Raw genomic sequence first — 25,264 nt, forward strand, 5'->3', positions numbered from 1 at the left:
TGCTTTCTAGGAAATACTAACTTTTCGACACCAATTAGGTGAAATGTATCTTCCTGAAATAAATTAATTGTTTACATTAGTAAATTTGTATTTTGAGTTTTGTCAAGAAACTATTTGTGGAAATGTGTTTTCCTTCTTAGAGCTCCATAAGTATCCTTGCTTTTGCCACATTATATGCAAAGCATGAGATACTTAATTTTTTAATTGATAAGACAAGCTTGTTAAACCATGCAATTGTTGTTGATTGCCATTGAGTCGAGCACAACTCATAGTGACCCTATGAACAAAACGCCTGAAGCCTTTTTATAACTATCATCATGTATCAAAGTTCATAGAGTTTCCTGAGGCATGTGGTTTAGGGAGCCGATGCCACTCCCACAATTAGTTGAAAAACTTTAAGAGCCACCATCTGGAATGCTCTCTATCTGCAATTTATTCAAGTTTTAAATTTAAATTTTTATTATATATTATGTCTTAATTTATAAATATAATTATAATGTTTTGGCTCAAATTGCAAAATCAGTTAATTATTCTTATTTGAATTGGTGGATACATTAAAAAGGAATATTCAAAAACACCCCAAATTCCTGTCTTGTATGAATGTAGCATAACTGCACTGAAAACTGGTGGTTAAAAAGTATGTATTTACCAAATTCTGACTAGGGAGGATAGAAGGAGAATCGATGCCTTTGAGCTGTGGTGCTGGAGAAGAGTTTTGAATATACCATGGGCTGCTAAGAAAACAAACAGGTTCATCCTGTAGAGGGTTAACCTGGGCTGCTCCTTGGAGGCAAGGATTCTGAGGCTTCTCTTGACATACTTGGGACATGTTGCAAGGGGGGACCGGTCAGTCCTTGGAGAGGGGCATCATGCTTGGGAGGGTGATGGGACAGTGCAGGAGGCGAAGACCCTCTATGAGGTGGATTGATTCAGTGACTGGGATAATCGGGGTGGGTGTATTGGAGACAGTGCGATTGGCACAGGACAGAGCAGGCTTTAAGGTTGTTGTACATAGGGTCGCCATGAGTCGCAGGCAACTCGATGACACATAACAACAACAACAACAACAACAACAACAATTTACCTAATTGAGAAAAAATTACCCCAAGAACATTTTCAAATGTTAGAACAGGCTACATTAAAAAATTTGCCAAATAAATATTTTACTTGTGATTTAATTTTTAACTCATAGAAACATTCCTGAGAGTTATATTAATTTTGGGGAAAGAATAACTATAGATAAAGACTATGGACATACTACAAGAAAATACCAAACCTAATGCTGTTGAAAGTTTAAACCTTAGAGTGAGAAGACTCCTCATATTTCTGTTATGAAGTATAAGTTTTAACATGAAATGCAATATACCATCAGGGTCTTTTCCACAAAAATAGACATATGTCTATACACATAGATTTTTATACAATATGAGCAGGCTCTCAAATTTCTGAAACTTACCTATAAATTTTGGGTTATAAGCCATTAATTCAAAACTACTAGCTTTGAATTTACACAATCACTTCAAAAATTAAAGGTTATGAAAACATTTTATTGCCCTCCTTCTTTTATATTTTCCCTCTCTCACTTTCCTTTTTTGTCTCAATTTCTTTCATTATTCATGCCTACCATCCATGTTGATCTTTCAGATGCATAGTTACATCTACATATTAATGTTTCTAAGGAAAAGAAATCAATGGGAATATGCAATACACAGCCAGTGTAAAACCTACTGAAGTATTTCTTGCTAAAGCATGATAATATAAATATATTTTTCTTCTCAAGGGGAAAAAATATCCATAAGGGAATAAAGGAAGATTTAGATTACCACCTAAGGTATGCAAGACAGATTATTATATCACGAGGATGGTTTTATTTCCTGAATTATAATACTCAAACCCTCACACTGTTACAATGCCTTTCAACTCACAGTCTTGCAAGCTTCAATCATTATAAGCTCTTTCTTCTGGGTGCCTGAGGACATCCTACAGATTGAACAAAAGTAAATGAAATAAAAACTGAAGTCTCAAGGAAATTGGAGTTAGAATAACCAAAATGTATTCATCACAAACCCTGGAAGCAACACAACAGTGTAGAAAAGACTACTCAAAAGCTTAGGAAAAAGATCACATCCATTGTTTTACTGTCTGGCTCTGGTAGGAGGTAGCAATGACACTTTTGTTTAACTCAGAAGCTTGGTTACCTAATCTTTGGTAATGTTACTTTATTTTTGGAGGAACTATCTTTTTATGATTGATTTCTTCTACGGGATTCTATTTATAGATAGAAATTACTTACAAGCCTGCATTAAATTAAATTTGATTTTAAAAGCAATTTGAAATTTGTACAACAATAAACTTTGAATAAAAAGAGAGAGGACTAACGATTATAGGTACCAAATACCAAACTTCATACTAAATACATTTCAAGTTTTTTTTTATTATTAAATTTTATTAGTTTTAATGAATATTTACAGGGATTTTGGGTTTTCACTCCTTCATTGCTGCACCATTGTCTCTACCCTCCTCCCCAGTTTGTTCTTCTTCCCCGACATTTCAAGTTTTAATCCAATATAATCACTGTATAGATAATGATAATAAGGAACACTGAGATCTTACTATAATCTATGTTGCCCATTTAAAACATCTAACCCTTGATTTTCACAATAACATATTAAGTGGGTACTATAATTGTTCCCAAAGGAGCCTTGATGGTGTAAGAAGTTATGTGCGGGGCTGCTAACTGAAAGACTGGTTGTTCAAATTTACAAGCAACTACTTAGGAGAAAGAAGTACAGTCTCCTGTAAAATTACAGCCTCAGAAACCATAAAGAGTTTTCATGAGTAGGAACTCTGTATCAGTGAGTTTTGTTTGGTTTTAGTATTATTATCCCCATGAAATACCCATGAAAGTACAAGCAAATAAATCAAATGACATATTGGGATGGGTGATTCTGCTGCAAAGCAATTCTTTGAAACTCAATTGCCATTGAGTCAGAACCAACTCATTCATAGCTGACTTCTAGCAGGTTTTGGGGAAGCTATTGATCACACAAGAGGAGATTTTCATCTTTCTCACAAAGAGCTGGTGGGGGATTCAAACTGTGAGAAAGCCATGGTATTTGAGTTAGTAGTAGAGTTTCCTACTCACTATGTCACCAGTGCGCATTGCAAGGGTGTACTTTTAAGAATGAATGTGTGCTTGACCCAAGAAATTACTTCATATGCTTGTGAATGCTGGGTAATACATAAAGAAGTCTGAAGAATTGCTGCTTTTGTATTGTGGTGTTAGTTAAGGATAATGAATATCCTATCAAAAGAACCAACAAATATGTCTTAGAAGCAGAGTAGCCAGAGTGCTCCTTAGAAGAAAGGATCACGAGACGTCATCTCTGGAGAAAGACATCAGGCTTGGAAGGTCAGTAAAAAAAGGGAAAGACCTTCAGTAAGATGAACTGATATAGTGGCTCTGATAATGGGCATAAGCATAGAAGCAGCTGGGAGGCTGGTGCAGGAGGAGGCAGGGCTGCTGCGTTGGTACACAGCATTGCAATGGGGTGGAACAGATGAAATGGCACCAGGAAACAAAAGAATGCTTCACTCCATTTCATTAATGACAAACCTGAACCTCAGAGAGGTGAAGTCTTTTTTCTAAAATCACAAAGACATTAAGTGATAAAGGTTGGCTCTGAATCCAAGCTTGTCATTTTAGAACTCAAGGCTATTGTAAGGAAATAAAATAAGATGTTTTCTTCTACGAATCATAACTTTCTTAAGTAGAAATGACAATAAACAACAAAATAAGTTATTTTTCAAATGGAGCTGTGATTTGGAGGGAAAAGAAGTAGGATTGTGTGAGGGCATACAGTTGGGTGATTATTTTGAATTGGGATAACTTCTGCGAGGAGGTGGCATTCTGAAATATCCCAAATATCTAAGTCTCATCCTCAAGAGATGGGTAGAAAGTAAGTCAAGAGAAGCCCAGTTTACAGGACTTGCCTATTGTATTCAATCTCTTTTTATTGTATGACCCAGGAGGTTCTAGTCTTTTCCTACTCATGGTACTCATAAAACAAAATGACCTTGTAAGTGACTTTCCACAGAGGATGTGAAGAACTGTGGTGACATTAAGGCTGTACAGGCATTTAAATTATAACCAATTTAAAAATATTGAACCTCTTAAGTAAGGTTGTACAAAAATCACTAGACAATTTTCACAAACTCCTAAGCATGCAACTACTACCAAAGGATAGGAACTTTGAATAAGGTTACGCTCTTTCTTCTTTAAATGTAAGTAGCATTCCAAATTAGAAGAAAAAATTGACATCAGAGTCACTGATTTTCAACTTAAAATGTTGTAGTTACTGTTAGGTGCAATTCTTAGAGTGGACCCTGTAACAATAGATATGAACCTTGCCCTATTCTACACTATCCTCTTCATATCTGATACATAACTTACAATGACAGTACATTAAAAAAAGAAGAGTACATTAAGAAAAAGCATGCTTACTATAGACAGTCAGCTTTATATCCTTGGTTTGTTTGCCAGCTGCATTAGACACAGTACACTGATAGCGTCCCTTGTCACTTCTTCGTGTGTTCTTGAGATGTAACACTTGACCTCTGTCTAGAAGTTCAACATTGGGGTCTCCCAAAAACAAAGGCCTGGAGAAAAGAGTATTTTATTCTAGTCATTTATTTTTATATTTGCATCTTTCCCCTTTTAGTAATCACAACAACAAAAATTAAGCACTTTACAGTAAAAAATAATGCTCAAGAGTGATTAAAAAAAGCACAGTGATGGTTATGATCTGTAACTCCTACTTAGAACAAAGAGATTATTAAACTGCTTTCACTGATGAAGTCATATAATTTTCACTTTGAGATAACAAGCTTCTCCACTTCAAAGTTTAAGCTGTTTAATGTTGTTGTCTACTGTTGCGTCAGAATCACTCCATAGCTGACTCTCAGTGGGTTTTCAGAGGCAGTTAATTGCATGGGAGGGGATTGGCCCATCTTTCTTCACAGAGCAGCTGTTAGATTTGAACCAGGTATCTTTGTGTTGGCAGTGCAATTGAAATCCTAAGATACCAAAACTTGTTTCATTTATCCATTTTTCTTTCTTTGTTGTTGTTGGCATAACCAAAATAAATACATTTCATCATGTTGAAAATATTAAAAGTTTACTATTACAGTATAGCAGCTACAGGTTAAGTGAGACTGTATTTAAATAATATCACCAAAACATTTAGAAATAGTATTTACAATGGTTGATAAATTATTATCTGCGAAAGACAATGATTACTCTTCTTCTTTATGTGGTTTCATTTTCTTTCTCTATAGAACAACACTGCATAATAATCTTGTCATAAGCATATTTATGTTTTATAAAGCAATTGAAATAATTTTATTTCACTACTGACATTTGGACAAAGAATATTTACATTCTAAATAAATTCCCAACATTGATAGTCTGCTAGATGATTGTTGTTGTTGTTCTTATGTGCCATCGAGTCATTTGCGACTCATAGCGACCCTAGGTACAACAGCCCTAAACCCTGCTCTATCCTATGCCAATCGCTAGATGATTATTAGTATGCAAAGTACTGTAACACTTTAGGATGTGTTTTTTTTAAGGAAATTACTTTTCCTTCCTATTGCTTATTTAATAATATTGGATTGGCACAAATTCACAAGCATTTACACATCTATTCTGATCAGCTGGATCCAATTATGAAATAAAGAAAAAATACTCACTTTCCATCTTTGAACCAGTGAATAGCAGGGAAGGGAGCACCTTTGACCTGGCATTCAAGGGTAGTGTCATGGTTAAGTATAACCGAGACTTCATTTGGAGAGCCAGCACCTATTATTGTGGGTGGAACTTGAAAAGAGATATTTTATTATGAAAAATCTGTGATGCAGCAAACAGGTAGAGAAAGCAGAAAATCTACATTTCAATAAGATTTAATCCTCAAAACAATATATCATGCATGTCTTCAGAGAAATCTATGTTCTTTCAAGCAGTGTGCTATTACATACAATAAAGAACCACAGATTCTGAATTGGGAGGGGAAAATCATTCAATGAGCCTTCTTTAAATCATCACAGTTAAATTGAAGGACTCAACAGTTAAGTTTAATCATCAGAACAGACTCATGAAAAATGTACCAGTAGGTTAATTTCCTGCAAATATAAAGTTCTGAAGAGTATTAAAACCACATGTAATAGAGGTTTAGAATGTAAATAATGAAGTTCATTTAGTTTCATGGATTTTATAAAGCTCATTTTTTAAATCAAGCTCATATATTACTAACTTGCTACATATTTTAGAGAATGAAATATTGACAGTATCAATGGAATAATTTCAAATTCTACAATTATACCACAGTGATGCTTGATATATGCCACCTGTGTGTCTTTTTAATCTAATAACAGATATGAAATATAACATGGAAAAGAAGATACTAGTTTTTGTTCTTTATACTAATTAAGTTTGTCTGCCTAACCATTTAATTCTCTCCTATAACACTCCATATTAAGATGTGTGGTTCATCATCAGAAGAGTGGCGAGCCATGAAAGTAAAGGAAGGACATGATCAGATTTGCATCTTCAGACCATGCTCACTGCTAAGTAGATAGGCTTGGCAGTGTATGCAGGAGTTAGTTAAGTAATAGGTATAAAGTTAGTGCCAATTTAGGACTACAGCATACATGCTAAATTAAACCATGAGGTATCCACTGGCTAAAACTTTGGAACACCTACAACTTTCCCATGTGGTGTCACTGGTAACCTTCAAAATGCAAAACTTTGGGTGAGTAATTAAGTTCATTGAGCATGTGTACCACTCAGAGATTCCTTCAGGGAGAGGGTAGCATGCTAATGGTTGGGATAATGAATGATGGTACCTTATTACATCAGAAATGGAAACAAAGTTGTTATCTTAAAACATAATTAGGAAGTAGAGGTAACAGGACATAGGTAGATTTAAAGAGTTAGGATGAAGGAAGTAGGAAAAACAGTCCCAGTTTCTGGTAGAGTAAATGGATGGGTATAGGTAGTGATCACTGCAGTGGAGATTGTGAAAGAGATCAGAACAGATGTTTCATCGAGATATTTCTGTGTGAGATGCCATTAAACTATTCCAGATAAGACATGATATTATTGTTATGTGCCATCAAGTCACCATGACTCATAGTGACCCTATGTACAACAGCTCTGAACCCTGCTCTATCTGCCAACTTATTGTCTCTGACCTACCCCTATTACCCCAGTCACTGAATCAATCTGCCTCATCCAGCGTCTTTCTCTTTTGTGCTGTCCCTCCACCTTCCCAAGCATAATGCCCCTCTCCAAGGACTGGTTCCTCCTTGAAACATGTCCAAAGTATGTCAGACAGAGCTTCAGAATCCTTGCCTCCAAGGAGCATGCTGGTTTCACCCTCTTCAGGTTAAACTTGTTTGTTTCTCCTAGCAGTCCATTCATTACTCTTCTCCAGCACCACAGCTCAAAGGCATTGATTCTTCTTCTATACCCCCTAGTCATTTTCAACTTTCTGATGCTATAGTAAAACTGAAGAGTGCCTTCTTTTCCAGGTCTCACATATTTTCTGTCTTTTACAGTGTATACACTCTTACAAATGTTCTATTGTTCTTTATTAGTAAAAAATATATCAGTTTTCCATTTCTAACAAGTTTTCACCTAATAAAAATTCTGTATTTTGCTGACTGTATGAAAATAACTTTAGAACAAAGAGGAGTGTGAGATATAGATAAAAATTTGGGACACTGCAACATATAATTCAAAGTCCTGACAGTAAATGAATGTCAGTAGAATAAAGCCAGTAAAATGAACAATAAGAAAAATAAATTGTTTTTATAATCTATACTTAAATCCACCAACAGATTTTTCAGTGGGGTGGACTCAGAGGAATTCAGGTTTTGAGGAGACAGATCTCACCACCATCTGATACTTAGAAAGCACACGTCCATGTTGAGGGAAAAACATCAAAAAGAAATGAGTCATTTTAGCACAAAGTGAATATTAAACGGTAAACATAATTTCACAAACAAAAATTTTCTAAATGTTAGATTGCCATTTTAGAAGCTCAAGATGTTTTATATCTTGAGTTATCTCAGCTGACACTCTCCATATCCTCCCATTAAACACAGACAGGACTGTGATGATTTTGTTTACAAGAATTAGTTAGAATTCAGACGTAGTTGGATTGTTATCATCTAATTTTTTAACGTACAAACTGACAGTGGTACGAAAAGATAGCAACAGCATGAATGATTTATATATTGCATAAATCCCTGTAGCTACTTCCCAATGAATTTCCTCTCCATAAAATTGAAAGAATTGCTAATAATTTCTTGTTTTATACACAGGATAGTATAAAATTTCCAAAATAATAAATGCATTCAAACTTCCTGCAGCCTATCTTTCCAAGAAATATTAATGATAAAAATTATGATGTGGTGAAACAAGTGCTACTTCTCTTATAACGTTTTCTTTTCTTTCCCTCTTCATATAGCTAGCTCAGTCCTGCATAACAAAAGAATCTGAATTGTAGTTTCAACATTCAAGAGAATATTTTTCTTACCGAGCACATCAATGTTAAAGTACTTCTGAGAAGTGCCTGCAATATTAATTGCTTTACAAGAATATCTTCCTGCATCATCTGGAGTAGCTTTAAAGAGTTTTAGGATCTTCCCATTATTCACAATCTGAATAGTGCTACTTTCAGTCACCTATGAGGACCAAGATAGTTCATGATATTTCTCATCTTAACAAAAATGGATAATTAGGAATGGCAGTAATATTTTATTATTATTATTAAGGAATTAACAATAAATAATTTCTTTCAGAAGTAGAAAGGCAGGGCAGTATATATATATTACTAGAGGTCTCCAATTACCTGGATGCCATCTTTATACCACATAATGATGGGGGATGGAGTTCCTTCAACTTCACAGAAGAGATTGGTCACCTGATTTAGTAGCACTGACACATTTGTTACTTGTTCTGTATCTTTTATCACTGGAGGAACTGAAAAAAAAAAAAAGAGCCGTGGCTAGACATATGAGAATAAATTTTATTTATAAACATATTTTTACATTTAGATATCTGTTAGCTAGTAAGGCTGGTAGTATTTAAGCAAATGTATTATTATATAGTGAAAAATTCTTGTGCTTTAGATTTGTAAGTAATACTGTTTAATGCCACTTTTGCTTTAATTATGATTTTAAGCATTTGAACTTATGTTAAAAGTTCAGATATAGTTCAGAAAGAAATTTGAAACACATCTATTCATTCTGCATACCACTCAAAAACCAGGCTACAAACGTTTCAGGCACACGGGACTCCTTACTACTGGCAATAAATATTGCCTGATAGCTAAAGAGTCTAAAATCAATTTAATTCTAAAATGTGCAACTTCACAAGATTTTCATTACAGTTTAACTTATAAAAACCATGTAAATGCTCACAATTATTAGAGGAAAGTTAAATAAATAATAGTATTTTTAAAAGGATGTTATGTAGCTAAAACCAAGAGGACTATTAAATTCCAAGATTCTTTATCACATGAAGTATAAAATATGAAAACCAATATGTATTATTTACCTTTCCGTGGATATAAAAATGTCTAAAAGATACACACAAACAGAGAAAATTAGTAGCTTTCCTTGCTTCTACGTGGCATAAATTTGTATCAATCATTTTTAACTACTTGAATTTTTAATGAGATACACAAACTGAAATATTACAGCAAATTACAATTCTCATGAATAAATATATACAACTAGATACCCAATTTCTTGATGGTTTTTCTGTTCATATCAATACTAAATAACATTTCATTGAGGCAATCACAGAAACCTGTAAGACTATGAAGAAGTCATGCATTCAGTTACATATTTGAGCATTTTTATCTATACTTACCATGAACTTTGAGATTATACTTTCTCTCTATGGTTCCAGCTTCATTGACTGCTACACAGATGTATTCTCCATTGTCATATGGTGTAACTGAAGCAATGACCAACAGTGTACCATCTTCCAAGATAGAAACACCTGGTTCTCTGCCTGTCAACTCTCTACCATTGTGTAGCCATTTGATAGTTGGTTTGGGGGTGCCTATGTAAGAAATCAAAATTTATGATAATTTAAAAAAATTAAAAACCACTGTTAAAGATTTGTATAAAATATACTGAAGAAAAAATGTTTATGATGAAGGTAGACAGGGCCCTTACCTACTATTCTACTCTAAATATCTTTCTTTTGGCATGAAAATTTGAAGAGCATGGCATTAAAAATTTCTCATTTCTGGTAGATCTTAAAGAGACTTACAACAAAATTTTGTCTAAAATTTTTCTATCACATTTTTACTAAATGAATTCATGATGACAAGTGAAGGGGGGAAACTGTGTTATATTAAGATGGAAGGAATATACTGAGTCATTGTATTGAAAGGAATTGGCAGATACAGAAGAATTTAATGAAACAGCATTTGAGCCAGAGCCTATGGTGATGAAGGAAGAAGTTCAAGCTGCTTTGAAAGAAATAGCAAAAAATAAGGCCCCCGGAATAGATGATATACCAATTGACATATTTCATCTAACAAATGATGCCCTGGATGTGCTCACCAAGTTGTGCCAAGCAATCTGGAGAACAACCACTTGGCCAACTGACTGGAAGAGGTCTATATTTGTTCCCATCCCAAAGAAGAGTGACCCAACTGAGTGTGGAAACTACAGAACAATATCATTCATTTAACATGCAAGCAAGATTCTACTGAAGATTATCCAAAAACGACTGGAACAGTACATCAGCAGAGAACTGCCAGAAGTCCAGGCTGGGTTTAGAAGGGGTCCTGGTACTAAGGATATTGTAGCTAATGTTAGATGGATCTTAGCTGAAAGCAGAGAATACCAGAAGAATGTCTATCTGTGTTTCACTGATTATGCAAAGGCATTTGACTGTGTGGATCATAACAAACTGTGGCTGACTCTGAGAAGAATGGGAATCCCAGAACATTTAATCGTGCTAATGCGAAACCTATACTTGGACCAAGAGGCAGTCGTCAGAACAGAGCAGGGCAACACTGCATGGTTCAAAATTAGGAAGGGTGTATGCCAGGGATGTGTTCTGTCTCCATACCTTTTCAACCTGCATGCAGAGCAGATTATCTGAGAGGTTGGGCGCTATGAGGAGAAGTGTGGTGTCAACATTGGTGGAAGATCTATTAACAATCTGTGTTATGCAGATGACACAACCCTGCTCAATGAAACTGAGGAGGACCTCATGCACTTACTGCAGAGGGTCAAGGACTGCAGCCTTCACTATGGACTGAGGCTCAATGTCAAGAAGACAAAACTTCTCACCACTGGACCAATCTGTAGCATCAGGATGGATGGTGAAGTGATTGAGATTGTTCACAGCTTCAGTTTGCTCGGCTGCACGGTCAACACTCTTGACACCAGTAGCCAGGAAATAAAAAAACGTATTGCGATGGGAAAGTCTGCTGTTAGGGACCTCTCTAAAGTACTCAAGAGCAACGGTGTCTCTCTGGAGACCAAGGTGTGCCTGATATAGGCCATGGTTTTTGCAATCACTTGTTATGCATCAGAGAGTTGGACAATGACTAGGGAGGATAGTAGGAGAATTGACGCCTTTGAGCTGTGGTGCTGGAGAAGAGTATTGAATGTACCATGGACTGCCAAGAAAACAAACAGATTCATCCTAGAGAGGGTTAATCCAGGCTGCTCCTTGGAGGCAAGGATTCTGGGGCTTCATCTGACATAGTTTGGACATGTTGTAAGGAGAGACAAGTCTTTAGAGAGGGACATCATGCTGGGTAAAGTAGAGGGACAGCACAGGAGGGGAAGACCCGCTATAAGGTGGACTGATTCAATGACTGGGGTAATCGGGATGGGTGTGTCAGAGGTAACGTGATTGGCACAGGATAAAGCAGGGTTTAGGACTGTTGTACATAGGGTTGTTATGAGTCGCAAACGACTCGATGGCACATAACAACAACAACAACAGATATGGATGAGTTTTTGGATAAAGACAAAAAGAAGAGGAAAAAAAATAAGCATCTCAGGGTGCTTAAATGGTGTACAAAATGTGTCATTTAAACAATCATGATCTGGTAAAGATGAGAAAAGTCTACTACCAACCAAAGATGTCATTAATCTCAAAATAAGACATCACATCAGCTATTCTTGACTTTGTATGTTGAAAAGATGTGGACGCAATAAAGTTTTACTTTCTTGGAGTTAGGTGCGATTCACAAAACAAAGAGAAGAGCTAGCCTCATGGGTAAAAGAAATAAAAACATCTTCAAGCACATAATGGACCCCAAAGGACATATTTGACATAGACAAACAATAACAGTATACTAAGAATTTATTTATCAGCAGGCATACCATGTAGCAGACACCATTCTAAAAACACTAAACATTCACTTAGTCTTTATAACGAGAAAACAAAATCCAAATAAAATTAATGTAATTATATATAACATCTAATATTAAAAGACAATAAGGTATTAAAAGATAGATAGTAACCAACTGGTTTTGTAACATTTCACTCAGATCACAATAAAAGGAAAAAATTCAACCGTGTAAATCAGATACAATCAAGGATAAATTCAAAAGAACAGATGACTACATGGAATGTGTCATCAAGGACAACTCCAAACTGACATAAGAACTTCTAAGTGTGTCTATGAAAAGAATATTTACGGGCAAAATAAGACAAAAAAATTGTTTACTAATTGTGGTCAATGGACTGATGAAGAGAAAATGGTTATTGGATTCCAGATTGGTTTGTTTTTGGTTTTTTTTTTCATGTTGCTTTGCCATTTAGTAGTAGAGTCTATGTTTTCAAGAAGAGAAAGGCATTACAACCATCTCCTTATCTTCTACTCATTCTTTTATTCACTTTATTCTAACTCCTCAATAAATATTAGTTAAAATAATAAAATAAATAAGATAAAAATATTCTTTTTAATTTGATGATTTGATTCCTATGAGACAAAACTCACAGAGATTGCTTTTTAATGAATTCAAGAATTATATATAATTTGAAAATAAGAAGCAGAGGAAGAGTTATACTAAGTCTGAAATCCATTGGAACAGCTCTTCAGACCACTCAGAACTTTACTGAAGATTATAAGATTTATTAGAGAAATTAATAGGTTATATTTCAAGTTAGCAACAAGATCAAATTCCCAAATCCTAACAACTTCTCAAGATTGGCTGTAGATTCTCACAGCTTAAGTCAGTGTTACAAAGTTCTCTTAGTCCTACAAATGCTGGTGTCTTCCCTCAGTCCTCCAGCAACCTTGGGCTGAAGACCCGTTGTTTATTCCATGAAGCAGCAGTCCAAAGGCAGCTCTTAACAGTTATGGCATTTTCTCTCAAGTCCTTGAGCAGGCTTGGATTGAAGATGTCTGTATTTGGTTTTGGGAGATAGTAGTCCCAAAACAGCTCTTTCTTCAATCATTTGGTAAGCAAAACATTTAGCTCTGTTTCCATCTCCTTCAGTCAACAGAAAGATCTCGTTCTTGATTAATCCAGGCAGTTTCTCAGTCAACAGATAATGACCTCTGGCACAGAAACCACTGGTTCTAAAGGATGTGCACTGCTTTCTCTGCTTCTTCTTTCTGGAGTCAAAGTTCCCAAACTCTGCTGCTTGATCTGCTCAGTTTAATGGTAATACTAGCAATTCCCTTGTTGATAGGCTAACAGGCCCTAAGAGAAAGAAATGGCTCACGCAGTTATTGATAATATAGGCAAGCTATCTGTTCTCAGAGCAGCTGGATTAAATTCACATGCTCTCAGGTCAGAGATGAGGCAGCTAGCTAAACAATAGTTTTGGAGAGCCATTTTAAGCAACAGAAAACCCTAACAACAAAGCCACTTGGAAGGCAGGGGGCTAAGGGAAGTCAAGGAGTCCAGTTGATAAGAGTCCAGTGTCAATGAGCAACAGAGTATTTACCTGAACCTTCTAATTAAAGTTCTCTCTGCAAGCTATGTCCATCTTTGTCCTGGCAGAACTGGTGAGTTTGAACAAGAGGAGAATGACATTTGGGTTAGGAGCAAAGTTTCTTCCAGACTATCACCAGAGCAGCTGCTGATAATTGTTTAGATACAGAAAAAGCTTCGTCATACTATTTTACTTTATGTTGATAGAAAATAATCACTGATGAAATGCAAAAATATCACTAAAGAAATGGAGACAACCATAAAAACCAAAGTTTATTGTTATCTCCCAGAATGACTTCTAGAGGTACATGTGGAAGCAACAATCGGATGCTACAAATCACAAAAAGCTCTCCAGGAGGTTATGAAGGAAGTACTGCTTGAATATTCTCAGGGTCACAATAGATCATGGCATAGGAATCCATGACATGTCTTTGTCACCTACTTCATAGGAGTTGCTGATGGAGTTGGTGACAGTTGCAGTCACACGCACCTCTGAGGAGTAGTAACAGCTGAACAGAAAACATGTTAAGAGAGAAAGTCAAGAAGAGCAGGGGTTTGAATGAGCCTGAGGAGCTAAGTGACAACCCACTTAGCAGAGGCCAAATCTGGGAGGTTTTGTGAACTGTCCAGAACAAACAAAAAGAGACTTCCAATTTCTACTTTAGATTTATTAAATCTAAAATATTATGGATAACTCTGGATGTCATAGTTTAAAGACAAGCCTTCATATAATAGAATAAACTAAGAAGGAACATGAGCTACCTGGAAAGCTTGCTGAGATGAGTCAAGTTTGAAAGAATAGAAGTCTTTCCATGGCAGGACATTAGTGATGACCTGGGAAGGAAAAATTCCCCCTTTCACAGGGCTACTATGTCAAAGAGAAAATAATTTCTGTGGTGCTCAACTATGATAATACGGTTGATGAGTGAAGTTTCATAAAGAAAGAGTTTTCAGTTCATTATATAATTTTAAGAAATATAACATTATGTTAATGTTTTTATGTTCAAGTATTACACACCTCTTGCAGGGCATGGAAATGCAACCCGTTGATTGGCAACTCTTTCTTGGAATGGATTGTTATATGGAGGTTCAAGTTCTTCCAGTGTAGGTGGTTCTATTAGAAAAATAAATATATTATCATGAGGATGTCCTTGAGAAGCTTCAATCACTCATTTTTCCAGATATCTGTCATAAATGAAACGAAACTAAAAATAATCTCCCCACAAATTCTTCATTCCATCATTTAAACAATTCTGCCTTAGTTCCATCCAATCATTTTTTTATGGGCTTCTCATTTACTCCTAATTTTCAGGTACTATATTAGCCCTTACGGGGTGTTAGGTATCATCATGTCAAACTGACTTATAGATGACCTTCCAGTGGGTTTTCAGAGGCAAAACATTATATGGGAAAATCATGCAGGAAGAGATTGTCCATCTTTCTTTCATTAAACAGCAGCTGGTGGATGTGAACTGTGTGCCTTTGGTTTGGTAGCACAGCTATTATCACTGAGCCATCAGAGCCCCTACTGACCACTAAGTACCATCGTTCCTTTGTTCCCATTACCCGTATTTTCCTTTCCGTCCTAAAGTCACTCCTATTTTAAATTTACCTTCTTTGGCTAGAATCAACTCAGTAAGTTTTTTTATTGAGATCTTTTCTTAAAACATCTCCCCGTTTAGAGCAATATTCTATACTCTCTTAAGAATTCACTCAAATATGAACCTCATTATATGGTTTTACAAATTAAAATTGTTACATTCACTTATTTTAACTATCGATTAAAGTTCCAATACTGGTCTTTCTTCATTGCCTCTTATCTCACTGAAAAGCCTCAACATTCATTCGTTCCAGGATGAAATTATTGAAGCTTCCTTCTCTTTCAACTTTCTCTGCTGAATGTATCAGCATGTACCAATTATTTAAGCCTAATTTTTTTTTTTACTTAAAGTACTAAAATTCATCGTAGTCACTACTATCCCAGTCTAACTTCCATCATATGTTACCTGAATCACTTGAATATTCTCCAGATGTTTCTTCCTCTGATTCTTTAGCTCCCTTCCAATCATACATTACCAAAAGAAGGATCATTTGCCCTAAAATCCTGTATCATAAATAATGTTTTCCTGGTTATGGCTTCAGTCTTTTCACTATGGCACATAACAACAACAACAACAACAAAAATCACTTCCTCAAAGAAATCTCACTTAATGATATATTTTAAGGTGGCCAAATTCCTGTATCATTACCATATGCTCGCTTTCTATACACACTTTCCTCACTATCTGAATTTTCCTGTTCATTTTTCTTTATTGTCTCTCAAACTGGCACTTAACAACAACACACACTTTTTCACTTTTCTCTCTTTAGTACATGTAAGCCTCAGGAGCTCAATAATATTTTGTGCTTGAAGGAAATAAATAATGATCTTTAAAATGTCAATACAATGTCAACATTAATAGAGGTGATATCTGACCTGAGTTTTCTAGGGATCAATTATCAATGTGTCTTAATAGTAAAAGATGAAATCCTACTCCAATTAATCATTTCTACCCAATCAAAAATCGTGGGACTGGCATTAAACTGGGATTATTTCTATTACCTGTATCATTTTTGTTAACTTCATTTTCTGAAAACTAAATGTGAAAATCAGTATAGATTAAATAATGATTAAGTTTTTTAAAAAATAAGTTTAAATAATAAATTTCATTAATGATTAGTTCTTAGCTTTCAGAGTTAATTAAGGTATCTGAAAAGTTAGATCAAAATCTTCTTAAAGTGTTCTAAGACCATGATAGACTCTCAGTATTTTTCATCCTCTTGCTGTACATATATTTTTCTGGGCTCAAAATCACCTTGGACATATAGTGTTATCTCTGTTTCATCGCTTCCTGCTATGTTAGTAGCAACACAAGTATATACACCAGCATCCGAGAGCATCGCTTGGTCAATGATTAATGTTCCGTCTTCCTTGCTAATGTGATGCACTCCATCAACCAGCACAGCACTGCCACCTTTCACCCAGGTGGTCACCGGACGAGGAGTTCCTTGAGCAGTACACGGGATGTCCACTCTTTGACCAGTTTGTACTTTTAGAAGTTTAGGGCCACGCTGAATCTTTGGAGGAACTGAAAAGACTTGCACATTAATAACTCAATTTTAAAAAATATTTTTGTTTTTCTCATGCTAAATGAAAAAATTACTTACCAAATGGCGGCTTGGAAAAGTAAAAAGAGAAATAGTTTCAATATTTGGGCCAGTGCTCACCTTACCTACCGGCTATTTCATCTTGGGCAAGTCAATAAACTATCCATGGCCTAATTCTTTAATAATTGACACATAATTATCATGTTTATATCAATTCATTGTAAGGATGAAAGGAAACAATAAAAACAAAACTATAAATTTTACTTTTAAAGAACAATAAGCATTAAAAAAAGTTTAAGTCAGAAATAATGTAAGATTTTAAAACGCTTCTAAAAGCTGAGATAACTTCTAAAGCTATAAAAGAGTAAAATCCAAAACACTTCTTTTTGTGTACTGCTTGTGGAAAGCTTCATCAGAAAAAGCAAGAAACTTTTCTCATAGAAGTTTTAGCTAATTTCACAGATGATAATATAGACTGAGTTCCTATTCTTTTCCTTTACCTAGTTTCCCTTAGAAATGTAAAGAAATTATTTTTTTAAATATTTACAAGAGATCGTTTTATATGCATCTATTATATATATATAAATAACTCATGGATATAACTGGAATTTATTTATCTTAATTCTGTAAAAGGCTCTTATTTGTCATTTTTGTTTTTTAAGACAAAATTTAATAAATATTTTGTAGAAGCTGACATAAACACTAGTATTATACATTTGGCACCATGATTGTCATTGAGTAAGAAAGCTAGAGCATTGTTAAGAAACATGCTTAAGGTCCCAGAGTTAATAAATGGCCAAGCCATCAGATTTCAAAGTTATGATCAATAGCACGCAATTATAGTGACTTCTTTGAGATAGAAGTCTGGTTAATTCTATCTGAGATTATTTTCTTCTAATATTTGGATATCTATTACCTGCATATAGCTGACATGGATTACATAATCAATATATATGTGTTGAAGTAATTATATGGACTAGAGTAAATTGTGGGGCTAAAGTAAACTATTGTAGAGTACTTGAAAAATCCTATGGGACAGACTTATTTTGAATTTTCTAGGCTCTTTAAGTCTTTTAAAGAGACAATTTAAGCACTATTTTACTTTTCCCTGGAAATTCAAATTCACTTTTACAAAGACTTACTGTATGAATATATGTTTTTATTCTTACTACACAGCAACAGTCGTATGTTTAAATGACTAGAGATATCCAGTAAAATGGAAATGACAAATTCAGTACTGATCTTTTAAAGAAAAGAGGATGCTTATTTCTACAAAGTAAGTATATATTTCAGAGTATAAAAAAAAATCACAAGAGTCTCAGATTTTAGAAAATGTTTCCATAATTACTCCAAATTTAATGGGAGTTAATACACAAAGAAGAGCTTTTCCTATTACTTCATTTCATTTCAGAACTCACCATGCACATTTAACTTAACGGACTGAGTCACATTTCCAGCAATATTTGTGCCAACACAAAGATACATCCCACTGTCTGAAACGCGGGTCTCAGTAATCTTCATTGAACCAGAAGGGAGGAATGTGTGTCTAAAAGGAAGAAATCATAGTAGACAACAGATATATAACTTAAATATCTCCTTTGTAGAGGAACTTTACTGTGAAATTACTACCTGAAAGTAGTTTGAAAAACAATCTACCTTCTGGAACATCATCGCTCTCTAAATATTAAAAGTCAGAAATTTTGCTAATTATCTTGTGTGTTAGGTATGATGTTCTTGCTAATACAAAATTAATTTCTGTTGCCTTTTAAATGTTTTTCTAAGTGTTTTTTAGTTGTGGTTTTTAAAACAAACCTTTTTATTGTGATTTTAATGAGTTTACAGAAGAGTTAGATTTTCATTCATTCATTGTTGCACGTTTCCTCCCTCCCCTTCCTGCCCCCTCCCCCAGTTCACTTTCTATTTTTTTTTTTAGTATTCATTTACTGTTACACAATTTCCTCCCTCCTGCTTCCCCTATACACAAAATTGTACACCTTTGCAATGCACTTCTTATTCTGGACAGTTGTCATACATATAATGCGTAATCATATATTCCTTATTCCTTTTAATCAACTATTTCTCTCATCTATCCCAATGCAGTGTTCATTAACTATGCACTCATGGTATGTTATAGAACCATTCATACACATTGTGTTTCATCTCATTAATTATAATTGATCTACTATTTAGATCTATTTTAATAGTCTAAAATGGCCCAGGATATAACTCTGTATTCCAAAGTTCTATCTACCTATGCAGAGCAAATGTTAACTCTACTCCTGTCAGGTCTCTGGTTCTCTGATGCTTATGCAGGCCCTGGTCTGAGCGATTCAGGCATACTTGCTCCTTTGGGACACACATTCTACATTCTCTGCTTCTTCTTTGCTGATGGTGAGATTCTCAATGTCTGCTGCTGAGTCCATTCAACTTAATGGTAAGACAAGTCAATCCCCTTGTGACCAGACCAACACACCCCATTCACATGTCCCCATTCATCCATGTGGAGAATTCAAACTTAATGGCTAGGAAAGGCATTTAAAATATGAACCCTTGGCATGACATACCATCCTCTTGTTTTTCTGGTTATTAATCATCATGTTTTAAGTATTAACTTTCCTCTTTTAATCATTTTACCAATAATTTCTTTTGTGAAAGCATATAGGCCAGTTACTTCAGGCCTCAGGCCAGAATATCCTTATTTTAAATAGTCAATTTCTGATTTGTCAAAAAACTATAAAATCAGTCTGAAGGAACTAGAGGAGAAAAAAAAGGCCCCAGGAATCATGTAATACCAATTGACATATTTCAGCAAACAGATGCTGCCCTGGATATGCTCACCAGGTTGTGACAAGAAACCTGGAGGACAATAACCAGGTCAACTCACTGGAAGAAATCCATAGTAATCCCCACACCAAAAAAAAAAAGGAGACAGAGTGTTGAAATTACTGAACAATATCACTAATATCACACATAAGCAAAACCTTACTGAAGATTATACAAAACCTACCAGAAATACAAACTGTGTTTAAAAGAGGCATGACATGAAGGAAGTCATAGCCCATGTCAGAAGGATCTTAGCTGAAAGTAGAGAATAACAGAGCAATATCTATCTATGTTTCATTGCCTATACAAAGGCAGTTCACTCTGCATATCACAACAAATTGTGGCTGACATTAAAAAGAACGGGAATCCCTGAATACTTGATTGTGCTTATATGAAACCTATACCTGAATTAGGAAGCAGTTGTCAGAACAGAGCAAGGAAACTCTGCATGGTTCAAACATAGAAAAGGAATGTGTTAGGGAAGCATCCTGTCTCCGTAGTTTTTCAATCTATATGTGGAACAAACAGTTCATTTGGCAGGCTAAACTAGATGAGAAGAAATCAGGATTGGAAGACTCATTAAGAACATGTGTTAGGCAGATGATACAACCTTACTTGCCCCAACTGAGGAGGACCTGAATCATTTGCTACAAAAGGTCAAGGACTGCAGCCTTCAATGTAGATTGAAACTCAATATCAAGAAGATGAAGATTCTCACCACAGTGCCAATTAGCAGGACTGTGATAGATGGAGAAGTGATCGAGATTGTTAACAATTTCACTTTGCTTGGCTCCACAATCAACACTCTTGGCACCAGCAGTCAGGAAATCAAAAGATGAATTACGTTAGGAATATCTGCTGTTGAGGACCTCTTCAGAGAGCAACAATGTCAGTCTAGAGAATAAGGTGTGCCTGATCCAGGTCATAGTCTTTTTAATTGCTTGATGTGCATCCAGAGCTGCACAATGACTGAGAATGACAAACGAATCTATGCCTTTGAGTTGTGGTGCTGGAGAAGAGTACTGAATATATCACGAACTTCTGAAAGAACAAACAAGTTTGTTTTGGAGAGGGTGAAAAAAACCTGCCCCTTGGGGGTAAGCATTTTAAAGCTCTGTTTTGTTTTACATATTTCGGGCATGTTGCTAGGAGGGACCAGTCCTTGGAATAGGACATGATGCTTGGAAGGGTAGAGGGACAGTTCAGGAGAGGAAGACCCCAGATGAGATGGATTGACACAGTAACTGGAGGAAAGTGATGGGTACGTCAGAGGCAGTGAGATTGGATCAGAACAGGACAGTGTATGGAGCTATCGTGCATAGGGTCATTATGAGTCACAAGCAACTCGATGGCACATACAACAACAACAATAACAACATCAAACCAGTAGTCTGAGGGAATAAGCTTGTCCCTTTGGATGACAATCTTCACATCAGTTTGAAAAGTTGGAGCATCTGCATCTACAAGCGAAGTCCAGTTCAAAAACAAAACAAACCCATACAAACAAGCAAACAAAAAACCACAGAATGGATAACCTTTTCTTCACCTGGTTAGATTCTAGTGAACTCATGCCCAGCCATCTGTGACTAGGTCCAAATGGGCATCAGCCACAAACTCAGGATTCTACACTTTCTCCTGCATTCTAAAGAAGCTGGTCCCTATACTCAGCTTTAGCTTCTACATGGGGGCAAATCAACAAAGCAGTGGTCCTCACGGCTCCATGCTCCTCAAGGTAGCAATGTTTGTTTTGTTTTTTCTTATCCATACATCTGTACATGCCAGGTTGACAGCATGTCTCTTCATTGCTGCCCGCCTCCTGCTTCCACTCCAGTAGATCCAGATGATCACTACAAGTGAGCATACTCGCCAGTTCCTTTTCAGTCCTGGAAGGGGCCTCTGATGGGTGCCTCGTTTATTTACCTTATCCCAGAAATCAAATTGTTTCTTCCAGTTATGATAGAAGACGTCCCACCTTTCTCCCTTAGATCAGCTAGTGAATTTCAACTGCCAACCATTAGCATAACCGCTAAGGACACTATCACAACAGCATGGTGGTTAAAAATCAAAAAATGCAATTTGTAGGCATAAAACTAGATGAATGTTGTTGTAATAATGCAAATAGTAGAATGGCAATAAATGTTAAAATAGACAAATAGCAGACAGTCATAGTTGTTGTTGTTATTATGTGCCGTTGTTGGTGACTCATAGCGACCCTATGTACAACAGCCCGAAACCCTGCTCTATCCCGTGCCAATCTCATGGCCTCTTACACACCCATCCCGATTACCCCAGTCACTGAATCAATCCACCTCATAGAGGGTCTTCCCCTCCTGCGCTGTCCCTCCACTCTGCCCAGCATGATGTCCCTCTCCAAAGACCTGTCTCTACTTACAACATGTCCAAAGTATGTCAGACGAAGCCCCAGAATCCTTGCCTCCAAGGAGCAGCCTGGTTTAACCCTCTCTAGGATGAATCTATTTGTTTTCTTGGCAGTCCATGGTACATTCAGTACTCTTCTCCAGCACCACAGCTCAAAGGCGTCAATTATCCTTCTATCCTCCCTAGTCATTGCCCAACTCTCTGATGCATAACAAGTGATTGCAAAAACCATGGCCTGTATCAGGCGCACCTTAATCTCCAGAGAGACACCGTTGCTCTTGATTACTTTAGAGAGGTCCCTAACAGCAGACTTTCCCATCGCAATACGTTTTTTGATTTCCTGGCTACTGGTGCCAAGAGTGTTGACCGTGGTGCCGAACAAACTGAAGCTGTGAACAATCTCAATCACTTCACCATCCATCCTGATGCTACAGATTGGTCCAGTGGTGAGAATTTTTGTCTTCTTGGCATTGAGCCTCAGTCCATATTGAAGGCTGCAGTCCTTGACCCTCTGCAGTAAGTGCATGAGGTCCTCCTCAGTTTCAGCGAGCAGGGTTGTGTCATCTGCATAACGCAGATTGTTGATAGATCGTCCACCAATCCTAACGCCACACTTCTCCTCATGGAGCCCAGCCTCTCTGATAATCTGCTCTGCATACAGGTTGAAAAGGTATGGAGACCGAACACACCCCTGGCGTACACCCTTCCCAATTTTGAACCATGCAGTGTTGCCCTGCTCTGTTCTGACTACTGCTTCTTGGTTCAAGTATAGGTTTCGCATTAGCACGATTAAATGTTCTGGGATTCCCATTCTTCTCAGAGTCAGCCACAGTTTGTTATAATGCACGCAGTCAAATGCCTTTGCATAATCAATGAAACACAGATAGACATTCTTCTGGTATTCTCTGCTTTCAGCTAAGATCCATCTAACATCAGCTACAATATCCCTAGTACCTCTAAACCCAGCCTGGACTTCTGGCAGTTCTCTGCTGATGTACTGTTCCAGTCGTTTTTGGATAATCTTCAGTAGAATCTTGCTTGCATGTGAAATCAATGATATTGTTCTGTCGTTTCCACACTCAGTTGGGTCACCCTTCTTTGGGATGGGAACAAATATAGACCTCTTCCAGTCAGTTGGCCAAGTGGTTGTTCTCCAGATTTTTTGGTACAACTTGGTGAGCACATCCATGGCAGAACAGAAAGGGCAACCTAGGTAGAACTGTCAAGCATGGAAATACAAAGGAAGAGGAACAGTTGTACGCAGACACTAGTAATTGGAACATGGAATGTGAGAACCATGAATGCAGGAAAATTAGAAATTGTTAAGAAAGAAATGGAACGCATAAATATTGACGTACTAGGCATTGGACTGGCATGGGGCATTTCGAGTCAGATGATCATATGATATATTATTCTGCAGATGAAAAGGTGAGCAAAAATGGAGTTGCTTTCATAGTCAAAAAAATTTCTAGGTCCATCTTGAAGTACAACATTGTGAGTGATAGGATCATATCCATACGCTTACAAGGAAGTCCAGTGAACACTACTATCATCCAGATATATGCACCAACAACCAGACAGTCATAGAGTAAAAGTTAAAAACAAAGAAAACAATACTCAGACTCCTTAAGGGTGCAAGTACATACAAAACACATTTTTTTAAAAAAGTGTTTGCCTCTGGAAGGGAAAATGTGAGTGGGAAGAATAGTGGAAAATCAAGTTTAAAGTTGTATTTCTTCTACTTAAAAGTAGTTAGTCTTTTTTAAAAGGAATAATAAATTTATATGCAATAATATTTTTCCCTTCACTATTAGTAGAAAAACTACATTAGCATGAATTTATAGCTTTATAAATATACTTTCTCAGCTCCAAGAGGAAATATCTAGTGGCTATAACTCTTATTCCACCTGTAATTGTGGCATAATGTTGAGTTGTTGTGAATGAGAGACTGGGAATGTGAAATATACATTACAAAAATCTTTTGAGTAGGTATTACTAATATTTTACAAACAGGAAATTTGAGATTCAGAGAGGTTCTCTGAAAAAAAAAAGTTTCCCAAAGTTTCAGGCAAGTTTTAATTGGTGAAAATAAATTTAAATTCCTACCTCCCTGGCAAATGAAGGCTGTGCTCTAAACACTGCTTTCTGTTTTCCGAGATTAACCTGCCCAACTTATTAGTGCAATAGGTCTTTATCTGTGTAAAGTGTTAATCAAGAAGACGTTTACACAGTCAACAGAAAAAAAGTAAAATCCCAGACACTGAGTGCATACTGTGTTTCATTTCTGCTATGATTTTTGCAATTCAATGTGGACTGCACACATTATACTAACAAGAATCTATTGTCCATTTTAACACTAATCTTATAAGAAGTAACACTAAGAAATAATGTTTAAACTAGGCATCAATATTTATCATGTTGTTGTTGTTAAGTGTCATTGAGTTGCAGGTGATTCATAGCGACCCTATGAAGGAGAGTGCTCAAGGCTTGGGTGTCTTTCATCCTCTCTCCGAGTTCATAGGGTTTTTGGAGGAAAGCTATTATGGAAGTGGATGTCACTCCTCCTTCCAATCAGTATTTAGCATACAAAAGAATTAACCAGACTGTTTATACACATTTCCTGGTAGTGTAGTTCATAGAGAGTTGTGCTGCTAACCCTCAGGCAGTTAGTACCAGCTTGAACCCATTGGTGGCTCTGTGAGAAAGCAGTATGAGACATATTCCTCCCATGTAATTCATAGCCCCTGGAAACCCTGAGGATCAGCTATGGGACAACGATGAGTTAGTGAAAGAATGATACACATTTCCTGTGGACTCAGGCATACGGTTCCTTTCTTTTTAAAAAATTTAAAAGCTATTTTGAGACATTTGTAAACCTGAAGCAGAGTACTGCCATCTGTCCCAAGAGTTTCCATTTTTATTA

The 25,264-nt window shown here is 36.2% G+C and overlaps 1 protein-coding gene across 1 annotated transcript in view; it reads right to left on the reverse strand.

Moving 5' to 3' along the window:
- The window catches only part of HMCN1 (hemicentin 1), a 763,653-nt gene that overhangs the window by 281,813 nt on the left and 456,576 nt on the right, over window positions 1–25,264 (reverse strand). Inside the window, exons 24-31 of the mRNA XM_006901311.1 lie at window positions 18,558–18,685; window positions 16,848–17,120; window positions 15,011–15,106; window positions 9,941–10,135; window positions 8,916–9,046; window positions 8,601–8,748; window positions 5,752–5,878; window positions 4,505–4,659 (exon numbers count right to left, since the gene is read on the reverse strand). Coding sequence (XP_006901373.1) covers window positions 4,505–4,659; window positions 5,752–5,878; window positions 8,601–8,748; window positions 8,916–9,046; window positions 9,941–10,135; window positions 15,011–15,106; window positions 16,848–17,120; window positions 18,558–18,685 — 1,253 coding nt within the window. The remainder of the gene's footprint in view (window positions 1–4,504; window positions 4,660–5,751; window positions 5,879–8,600; window positions 8,749–8,915; window positions 9,047–9,940; window positions 10,136–15,010; window positions 15,107–16,847; window positions 17,121–18,557; window positions 18,686–25,264) is intronic.

This window comes from Elephantulus edwardii, unplaced genomic scaffold (assembly GCF_000299155.1).
Source record: "Elephantulus edwardii isolate Elephantulus edwardi_28Jun2011 unplaced genomic scaffold, EleEdw1.0 scaffold00318, whole genome shotgun sequence".
NCBI classification, from domain to species: domain Eukaryota; kingdom Metazoa; phylum Chordata; class Mammalia; order Macroscelidea; family Macroscelididae; genus Elephantulus; species Elephantulus edwardii.